At 36.2% G+C, this 11,084-nt stretch overlaps 1 protein-coding gene across 1 annotated transcript; it reads right to left on the bottom strand.

The window, feature by feature from the left end:
* Nucleotides 1–262: 262 nt before the first annotated feature.
* Nucleotides 263–10,825, bottom strand: okr (DNA repair and recombination protein RAD54-like okr). The gene is made up of 14 exons (XM_022070985.2): nt 10,334–10,825; nt 10,028–10,124; nt 9,328–9,495; nt 8,635–8,831; nt 8,200–8,269; nt 7,619–7,813; nt 6,390–6,608; nt 5,960–6,121; nt 4,546–4,807; nt 4,077–4,233; nt 3,115–3,316; nt 2,458–2,664; nt 1,707–1,870; nt 263–1,344 (listed from the first exon to the last, which is right to left on the bottom strand). Exons 2-14 carry the CDS (start codon nt 10,100–10,102, stop codon nt 1,146–1,148), a joined length of 2,277 nt encoding a protein of 758 aa, XP_021926677.1. The 5' UTR covers nt 10,103–10,124; nt 10,334–10,825; the 3' UTR covers nt 263–1,145.
* Between the last annotated feature and the right edge of the window lie 259 nt (nt 10,826–11,084).

The raw sequence follows: 11,084 nt of genomic DNA on the forward strand, positions 1-11,084 counted from the left end.
ATATTTCTCAGGGCAAAATAACATCTTTTGTGCTCTCAGAGGGCTATTACGCCACGGATTATTAATATAGGCAATACGCACCCATGGAAAGTCAAAGTGTTCGAAGTAAATGACCATAAAACAAAATCATGTTTAGAAGCTAGAGAATGGAAATGAATATATGTAAGACAAGGTAAACTGTTGAGTGTATTAACCACAGGTTGCCTTAAAAACATGTACACATCCGAATTCCCAAGTGGGAGAAAGAAATTATAGAAAACAATTGCTAAGAAGGGAAATGGCAGAAGTAGACATATTTTATTTGTCCAGCTGTTTCATTCAATACAATAATTGTTTCATTAACACTGAACACACAATGCCTAAAAATATGTACATATAAAACTTATAAGTCAAGTGTCAAGATAAAAAATCTAAGGAACAAAAATGTTTCTCTAATAAGCATAGTTATCACAAAAGGAATTGGCACTTCATGTTCAGTATAGCCCAACACCCAAAAAAAGAAATAACAATTAGAAGAGCAAATGTTGTAATTTTAGCAACAATGGCAAGGAATAATAAGATCTAGGATGTCTAATAATTTTCAATACACAAAATCAAAATGCATCACAAAACATTGTGTCAGCATATATTTGTTTGGATAAGTTTTGTTATGACAAATAAATGTTCACTAATTCCTGGTGTTAGCAGATCACACTTCACTGTATGGAAGTTGTAATGTCTTCACCTTCCCAACAATTTTCTTAAATAAAAATGGTAACAATTTATTATACTCATAGACATTTATGACATACAAAACAGTTCACAATTCTCTGCACAACACTCAAATACTTCATGCTGAATATCTAGCAGTGTTACCAAAATAGTAACAATTTGTTACAACCTGTTAACCTTTATCATCCAGCTAATGCAAGATTCAGATGGTTGAGCATCATATTAATGTACCACTCAATCGTTAAATCTGGAGCTAAAGAGCAGCCGACAGCCCCGTGATACAGGCATTAAAATCCCCTGGTGCCATATAATAAAAAGTAAACAAATGAAACAAATTAGTGTTGTCAAGCCAGACAGCAGTCTATAGCTTCACATGACAGTAATTACAGAGTTCATATCCCTATAAGATGTCTGAGTATCCAGAAAAATTAATATTATGGAATGGCTTTCTGCTCATGAGAGCGGTGATGAAACACAAATGAGATTCCCACATCCCAACACTGTTTCAAAACAAGGTCCAGCAACCCTCGTTTGTCAGCACAGTGGTTCCAACATGATAGGTCAGAAGTACAGTCACTTCCCTCTGGAGGAGGTTTAACTTGTATCCTGTTGACACATCGTGTACATCGGAATCTGAAATGATGATCAATGTTTGTCATAAATATGCAGATGAAATGCTAAATTTACAAATTACACAGACTTCATAACTAGAAGATTTCATTCCTTGCAGTGGGACTGCATTTTACCTTGAATGAACAAGTTCTTTATGTACAAGCTGGTCATCTGAGGTGTAATGCCATGTGGCTTAAAACCTGGATATAGAGGCAGAATGTTCCTCCACAACGTCAAGTCCTCAAGGTGTTACAACGCAGAAGACCAACATCAATGCACTGCCATGAGAAGCTCAAATCTGATACAATTAGTCTATTTAGTTCATCGAAAGTCCAGACACTTCATTGTATATTTGTATATATTTTTGGATAAAATAAGTATACTTGTTATGGGTGTCACTGAGGGTGTCAGTTTCCAGCTTGAATAGGTCCCTAAGGTCAGCCTGTGAGAAGTGTCTAGCAACATCCTCCTCATTGTCAACAACACTGGAACTCAGAGCCTTCTTATGTGCCTGTCTCTGGAATATCTTCTCCTCTATTGTCCCTGTCTGCAACAGATTACAGTTATCCAGATAATTAATTTAGTGTAACAGAGGAGCAATTAAAAGCCAGGACAGATATTTTTGTGACATTTATAAGAGCACACAAATAAACAGATCAAAATGGGGTTAAAATAAATCAAAAAACAAACTTTATATTTAATGAAAACTGGAAATCATTACAATTTGAGTAAATATTCAAATATGCAAAGTTTAAACATGATTTTCAGCTACAAAAATAAGAAACTATAATCATGCTTCAAAACAGAAAATGAGTTACATATTACTATTAACTGTTACTTCATAGTAATTCATACTGTATATATAAAATGTAAAATTGTTATTGTACTGACATGATAAATTTTTTCAGAGAGTGTTTAAATTTTATTTATGATATACTACCAACACCAACTTTCATAAAAACATATAAATACAAAAATTGCTACTCTATGGCAAAAATATCTAAGAGGTTTAACACTAGTAAATCTGAAACATGAAACTGGATATGATCCTGAGCCTGTTTAGTCGAGTTCATATCTGTATAAAATATATTACATATTGTTTCAACATGCATAAGCTCAATCTCTGATAATTACACATAGAAGCCTGTATATGTAACACTGTTTGCGTTGTCCATCTCGCCACACTCGTGCCATGGCTTGATCGTCATTGGCAGGATTCCAGTCGGGATCAAACATGACAAGGCGGTTTGCACCAATCAGATTAAGCCCACAACCACCTGCCTTTGAGCTCAGCATGAAGATAAAGTCATTGCTCAATGGGTCATTGAATTTCTCAACTACCTGCAAAAAGTACCAAATCTATTTCACCAATAAAAAACAAATTATATACATTCTGTAAATTACAATAACACACAAAAATCTGACTGAAGGTGGTCATCTTCTGGGATGTTATGTCATGTAGTTTGGTAGAAGACTACAACTTTAATAAGATAAAAACATTACAGAATCAGCACATTGATATTTTGACTCTTCTGAAATTTCATACAGACAACACAACGTAATGTTTCCTTCCAGACATAAATTGGCAATATCCCGATTGAGAACAGGGCCACATATCGGAATCAGTATACTTTGCAATAGTTTGGTGCCAAGAAGCAGCACTGGCCAATATTATGAACACAGGAAACTGTTCAAATTTAAACTTTACTACTGCTTTAAGTCTAACTCATCACAATTATTTACCAGTTATGATAGCCAATAATCTTAATACTGGCATATGAAGTTTCAGACCTTAGCTCTTTTCTTGATTGTCATGGATCCATCCAGACGAACGTATTGGTAACCACGGTGTCTGCTCAGCCTTTCAAAGAGATCCAGTGTCTGTGTATAATTTGACACCAACACAACTTTGTCTTGTGTTGTTGCCTTAACAACTGCCAGTAAACAGTCCAATACTGCCAACTTTCCAGATAGTTCTGGCATTATTATTTTCCTGCAGCAAAATCAACTGGCATTAAAACATGTTTATGTCATGATATACATTCAGGTAATAATATGAACAGTTATTATTAATATGACGGTTGTGAAAACTCCACGAAATAGAATACGTTGCATTTTAATTCATCTACTTAAAATGTTCATAATTCATGGAATTATTTGTTGTTTGTTGGCTGGTATTTAATACCACAGTTATGACCTGCAATGAGCTTTCCCGCCCTCTACCAGCCCTAGGTGTATTTAGAATCCATTTTTGAAACAAATGTTATTAAATGTAGGACAGTTGATTCCACACTTAATGTCTACCCATTTTTAAGTGCATATATCACGTTGACTCTACATGAATTAATTATGCTGACAGTAGGTCAGACTATATATTGCTGATTTTTATCAAGGCTGTTATCTAATTAACCAAAATTAATTTTCCAGAAAATTTTAGTTTTCTCTGATTTTAATTTCTGACCACCCAAGGCTACATGGCGCAGCAAAAGCCGAGTTTTAATATTTGGGTCTTGCATATCATTAATTACTATTTATGAAGTTATGTAGTTTCTAACTGAATTTATAAAAGACGGCTTGTCTTCTGGGTTGTTGCGCTGTATAGTCTGATAAGTTTAGGTAAACTTCTACCAGACTACACAGCGCAACAACCCAAAAGACAGCCACCTTCGGACTCACATAGAACATTTTTAGGTTCAGCACAAAACTCTCTCTACCATTTAATCCCTGGGTATGGGTGACAAGAAATATCTCACCTTGGGTTGTACTTGTCAGGCAGCAGAGACAGGGCTCCTTCAAAACCATCATCAACTGCCTCCACCTTTTCAAACACAAGGTCTGGGTGATTGCACAACTTCTTCAAGGTTGTGATAGATGACAATGCAGATAAAGTGACCTTACCACTGCTTCCTCCTGCAATGAACCACACATTTCACGTTCAAACAAAAGAATCAACAAAGAAATTAACTAACAGAATGAAAAGAACTGATACAGTGAAATCTATATACAGTGGATTCCAGTTAATTGGGACACATCAGGACTAGAACACTTTGTCCCAATTAAGCGGCTGCCCCAATTATGCGAAGTTCCACGTAAAGAGATAAAAAGGTTTGTTCTTTAAGATTTGTCTCAAACAAACGGCTGTCCTAATTAACCGATGGCCTAATTAACCGGAATCTACTGTACTTAAGATTTCAAAGCTGTACTGCACCAAACAGATCTCACCTTGAACAGTTCTTTTGATGGCATCACTGGCTATAAACTTTGAATATATTTTTTGCTGAATGTCTGTGAGTTTGATGCAGATCACCTGTTCAATCTTCACTGGCAGATACTTAGACAATAAAGCAGATGTACGACGAATCAAACAGCGGTTTACAATGGCTGCTAGCTCATCCAGACATGTCTGACCTTTCTGCCGTTCCTCTAATGTTGCCATAGCGTCCTGTCCTCGGAGAATTGGAGTCTCAAATTTACGTCTGAATTCCTAAAGAACAGAATTTCCATTAATGCAGTGAGGGGGTGATTGATACATGGTACAAAAGTTGAGTATGATGAGTAAATAATGTAAAAGCATTCATGCTGTTGAACATATTGAAAACTGGTGTTTTAAATTGAACACAACTCTGCACTAAAGGTATTTAATTTCTGTATGCTAAATAAATTCCCTCACACATCCCAGAACTGTATATGACATAGTACACAGACAACATTCAGTAACTCGACTAAGTAGTTAGAAAATGCAAGAAATATATATGTATATCCATGTGTGTGAAAAATACTACAATCAGTAACTCTTTGATGAGAAGGCTAAGGAATAGCCATGGAATCAGTTGTTTTGTAAAACTAAGTAACATAATTATAAAAGAGAATAAAATATGTATGTACAAAAATAATGAGCTGGGATAGCTCAGTCAGTATAGTGACTGGCTACGAATCAGACAACAGGGATTCAAACCCCAGTAGGGTCAAAGAATTTTTGCTTCTGGCCTCTGTGTCCAGACTGGTTCTGAGGTGTATCCAGCCTCCTATCCAATGGGTATGAGGGGGTCCCTTCCTCAGGGGTAAAGCTTAGCCAGGGTGTCACACTGACCACCCACCTCACCTAGTGCTGAGGTCAAGAACAGGTAGAAGGTATACCTCTTCTACTCCCAGTGCACACTAGGGACAGCTTTACTTTACTTTATGTGTAGAAATAAATACATTATTAAATTAAATATTATCCCCAAATGCTCAGCAGCTAAAACATCATTATGAATCATGAAAGGATGAGGAATAAATATTTTATAAAACATACTGCAGCTCTGAAATTTGTTTTTTCAGTGACCTGAACAAATGGGATTACACAACTCATGAATGAAAAAAATATCCCAAAGAATAACACTGTAACAAGGCCCCAACACAATGAGACACTTCCTATGAGATCTGAGATGTCACTTCTAATGATTTTAACCTGACACTTCAGTGTGAACCTTGTGATAATGAACTGACAAACAGTAATAACTGAAGGGACAACATACGTGCCAAATTTTTAGGATCACATGGGGATTTGCTTTCAGGGCTTGAAGAACATCACAAAAATGATTATTTTAAACCCCAAGTTTTGTATCATTCAGTAATTAAGCAACAGCATACATACCTGAGCAGTTCCCAGAATCCCTTGGTTTACAAACTGAACCAAACTGTAGTATTCAAGTAGATCGTTTTGTATTGGAGTGCCAGATAGCAGGACACGTCGTTTGGCATTTAGTCCCATTAAAGCCTGATAAGTTTGGTTCTCACTGTTCTTCAGACGATGACCCTGTTACAAAACCAAATAAAAGAATGATGATGAGAAAACAAGAGCATATGTCAACATGACCAGCTCTGTTCTGCATTGGTGTGCCACATACATTTTCTCAGTTCTGAAGACAGCAATGGGCATTTATAATTAGGTGCATTAGGGTTTAAAATGGGTCAATATTCTTACTTGAAACTCTGCTGCATTTATTATAATGCACAAAATTTAATCAACGCTTTTTTCTATGCAGCAACATGCATGTAGATTATGCAGGTGTTGTTTCACTTGCCTCATCACACAATACCAGTCCAACTTCACCGTTATGAAGGACAGACGCATGCAGTCTGAAGGTTTCATAAGAGATGATCAGAATTGGATTTACAGGCCTTCGAGAATAAGTCTGCATGAATCCTTCTAGGTCTCTGTCGATCTTATCTTTGGAGGCTGAGTCAATAACCAACGCATTCACTCGTCCACACAGCCACTTGTTAATTTCATTGTACCAGTTCTGTAATATCATAAAATTCTATTTTGAAGAAGCAGACAGTATGATTCTCTGAAACAATGGTATCTGCATAGAAGTCCACATGGCATCACAACTCAGAAGACCAATACTGATAACTTTCATCTGCTATCAAAGACTCAAAACTGCACTTTTGTATGTTACTTTGTGTGGGTGTAGAACATGGTCTCTCACCTTGACAGAGTAAAAGAAACTAAGTACATCTGACAAAACAGTGTTGAGGAGACTGTCCAAGCCTAGGAGAGACAGAGAAAAAGGGAAAATGAGCAAGTGACATAGCGAGAAGCTTCACAATTCGTACTTTTGTCCATGTATTAGGGATATTCATTTAAAATGAGAAAGCTAAAATTGACTAACACATTGGGAAACAAGAAATTGTACAGAATTTTGGCTGGAAAATATATGAAGACAGAACTTACAAGATTAAAACACAGATGAGAGAATAATATTAAAATAGATCTTTGGATAACAGGTTTTCAATTGAAATGAAATTGCCCAAAACAGGGTTCAACAGTGGGCTATCATTACCACGGAGACAAAACCTAGGGTTCCAGAACAACACAGAATATCTTGAGCAGATACTGTTCATTAATGACCCTGTATCATGCAGTGAGTGAATGGATTAATTCAAACTTTAGATGAGTTGTCACATTCCTGCACATGGAAATGGCTTAATATAGAAGTAATTAACTTCATACAGCACAAACCTTCTTAAAAGCTCAGTTAGTCATAAAATTCCCTGCCGCCTTTGGAACCCTATGGTTCATTGCCATATTAACATAAACTAATCACTGGTCCCTGTCCTAAGGCTTAATAAAGGCATGCACATAATTATATGTGTTTATAAACTCTGCTGTAGTGAATATGCACATACAATGTATTTTGAAATGTCATCATGCACTGACATGTCATGACAACATACACTACTCCTGAAGACACAGCAGACGGCAAGAAATCTTGCTGGCCAGAGACTTGATGGCTACAGTATTACCAACCTTAACTAGTGAGCTAGGAGCCACTATAACTGCTTTATCAATTGTTGGCTTGCAGTCAGGTCCTTGTCTTAACAATGTCCACATTAATGTGATACACTGCAGTGTTTTACCCAGTCCCATCTCATCTGCCATGATGCACCCATAGCTGCCTGGTATGCGCTGACCCGTCACACATTCATACATGAACTTGACACCCTGCAGATGGCCACAAGTCACACAAACATAAATTAAACCACTGATTCAAAACATAATTATGAAGCTCTTTGTTTCTTTTATTTTATCAACCTCACAGAATGTTACTTTGGAATAGTTAACGGAAAATTACTTATTTCTTAAAATGTTACTTCCTTTTCCATATAATACAGGATTATCTACTTTCAAAAAATTCCTCACAACCTTAATATGTAATGACAGAGATGAGTCCTGTCCATAATTGCTATGGGCATGATTCACCATCATAACCTTATCTCACATTCTGCACAATTTTAAATCATTATGCAGCAAACAGTTCCAAATACTCCTGAGTGAATTATTTTACAACAGAAAAATGCTAAAAATCGACTAGTTGTAAGAATACTCACCTCCCTCTGATGGGGACGTAGGATATTTGATAATGTTGGATCCACCACCACGTGTACTGGTTGCTTGTCACTGTAAACAAAAAGTTATGTCACATCACAACTCATAAATTTGGAATCAGCATGTCCAAGTTGCTGCTCCATACATTAGTACGCACACATAACAACTTTAAAACATGGATATTTTATCCTTCCTAGGCATTTCCCAATTTCTAAAACATGATTCTAGCTAACAGATACAAATTTCCTGCACTAAAAAATAAAATAACAAAAACACCCACTGTTAACTCAGAGAAGGCTATTTTAATTCAACTGCTGACCACTAGCAATTAGGAAACACTATAGCCCAAAAATGTGTCCATAAATGTCCCAACATGTGCAGCAAAGCAATTTGTGTCTCAAATACAAATTAGATAAAAAACAGCAAGATCCACTCACAGATCCAGTTTCAGCTTGTCATGAGCACTGAGTTCTTGTGGTTCATATAGTATAAGTGCACCTGGCTCATTCGGATCATGCAGAGAACATCGACATCTGCTTCTCCCAACCCCGAGGAAGCGCCCACCAGGTACACCCTGGTAGTTTGGTATTGGCACTTTGAAAGGCTTTGACAACAACTTCCTGATGAGAGCTTCCTGTAATCCAAGCAGTTGTTTGCAGAACAATTATACAAAGTATATATGGACCAACTCAATCTCCTTTTAGTAGCATGTGTTTTCTCAGTATTTATTCTCATTTTTCATTAACTAATAAGGGTCCTGACATTTAAATCTTTCCATTTATTTTTATTAAGTCATATATCCTAAATTCTGTTTCCAACTATATTAACAAAACATATCTTTGTTTCAACACACACTGTGGGCACGTATTTCTCAGTGTCTTCTTACTTCAAACTTATTTTGTTTTCAGATTCCTAAATTAAAACATGAACTGTCTCATTATTTTACTTGTATGCCTTAACACATTAACTGCCATAAATATCAAATCTATTTATTCAATACAAATAATTAATGACTTCACATTAAACCATTTCCATTAGAAAAGTTACATTTCCAATCACTGTTAAATTCTGATAACCAACTAACCGATCTCAAAGAAAACATTGCTCTGAAGATGTGAGTTGCTACTCACATGCTCTGAAATGACTTCTGGAGTACGAAGTTGTTGCTGATCTGCAGACAATTGGGCCAATGGTTTTCTAGTTGGCTCCTGGCAGCTTCGTTTGCTCAGTCTCTTAGAAGTAACTGAATTATCCTCAATGCAACGTTTTGCAACCTGACTCGGAGCAAGACTGCGTCTCTGCAAACAATATCATATTTGGGAACAAATTTGTTATATAGTGACAATGTTCTTCAGCTACATAAGCATGTATCCACACCTTACACAGAGTTTGTCACAGAATTTATTGTTCTTGCTTCCTAAAAAAAACCCTGAAAGTGAATAGAACTAAACTAATCAAACATCATGCTGTTTAACCTGTCATGAAAAACATAAAATCATCATCATCACCACCTCCTAATAGTTGAGTTAGGCCACTGATTGACCCATTCTGGCCTCGATCATCAAAACATATCTTTAAAGGTAATAATTAATTTCTGAATCCACGTGTCTTGTAATTCTTTAATAGTCTGGAAAGTCCATCTCTTTGCATTCTGCTACCATGACAAGCTCAGCTCGTTCTATATTTCAAACTTGTGTCCAATATAGGAACTGTTTCAGTTCTTTTATAGTCCATCCAAGTATATTTTGCTTTTCCTCTCATAAATTTAATTTCAGTGATTGTAATTCTACATGCACATGATCCAAAACCATTGTTACAATGACCTCTTACCATTTTTTGCAACAATGTGTTCGAACAATGACCCTGGCCATGCAGATATGGACAGGACCGCAAGGTGTTCTTCATTCACGCTAGAGAGTGAATAAACCTAGAAACAAGAAACATTTACTAACCCATACATACTGGTGCCTTTGTCTGAGATCAGATCATAATTATAGGTAGGAAAAAGCATTTCTCAATGTAGGCCTATTAAACCGGCATTTCGTCTTTCACGATGTTCTATATAAACTTTTAACTCTAACCACATTACATATGTCAACAAAACATAACCAAAAACACAACGTAATGTGTACTTACCATAGTACAACTACTCCTGAGTCATTATTGACAACTATAAATAAACACGTTCACTTTCATTAACTGCAAGTTGGGATAGTTTTATTTCCTTTATTTGTCCCAAAGGCGCTATACTTATTTTGAATCACATAAGTTGAATAAAACTAAGCCCGCCAAGTACTTGAAATATCGAGACACAAGGGTAATTTCCATTGGATTACAATGGAATTTCAACAGATGTCCTACGCATGGGAGTCACGTAGGGCATACCAACGTCCAAGGAACTATTTAATGTACTTTGATCACGGATTATTATGTATCTCAAATGTTATGATTACACGACTGAAAATGTCGGTTGTCATGCTTCACAAATGGTTCGTGCGGTTTATTTCAAGCCTTTCTTTCGTCTTTCAGAAAAACTCTGTTTTTATCCTTACTGGTTTCACGTCATACTTTGCCAATAAATTATACGATCATTTGGTTTGGATCCGCTACCACTGCAAAATAGCCTGTTTGTTTGTTTGTATATAATAATCAAATATCTTAGTCAAATTACAGTTTATGAAGCTGTAACTCCCAATAACCAAGATTCTGTTCAGCTGAAATTCCAGTGTTCTCTGTAATATTTTGCCTAGTTCTATTGATGCCCACATAATCATGAAAACTAGTAAAAGCAGCAACTTGTTTTGAGACTTGGGCCTAATACTGATGTAAAGGAACTTGAGATCAAATCTCTGAACATTAAACACCCTTACAAAGATGGCTGCCTTCT

Source organism: Zootermopsis nevadensis, unplaced genomic scaffold, assembly GCF_977971745.1.
Source record: "Zootermopsis nevadensis isolate Lab colony 2312 unplaced genomic scaffold, Znev_1.0 Znev_ptg000025l, whole genome shotgun sequence".
Lineage (NCBI taxonomy): Eukaryota > Metazoa > Arthropoda > Insecta > Blattodea > Termopsidae > Zootermopsis > Zootermopsis nevadensis.

What these genes read in the sequence shown, in the direction of transcription:
- okr (XM_022070985.2), bottom strand. Translation starts at nt 10,102, where the DNA reads ATGAAGAACACCTTGCGGTCCTGTCCATATCTGCATGGCCAGGGTCAT. An exon ending in CTCCTAGCTCACTAGTTAAG is followed by an intron (nt 6,609 to 7,618) that starts GTTGGTAATACT and finishes ATGATATTACAG; the next exon opens with AACTGGTACAATGAAATTAA. An exon ending in GGATTCTGGGAACTGCTCAG is followed by an intron (nt 4,808 to 5,959) that starts GTATGTATGCTG and finishes TCTGTTCTTTAG; the next exon opens with GAATTCAGACGTAAATTTGA.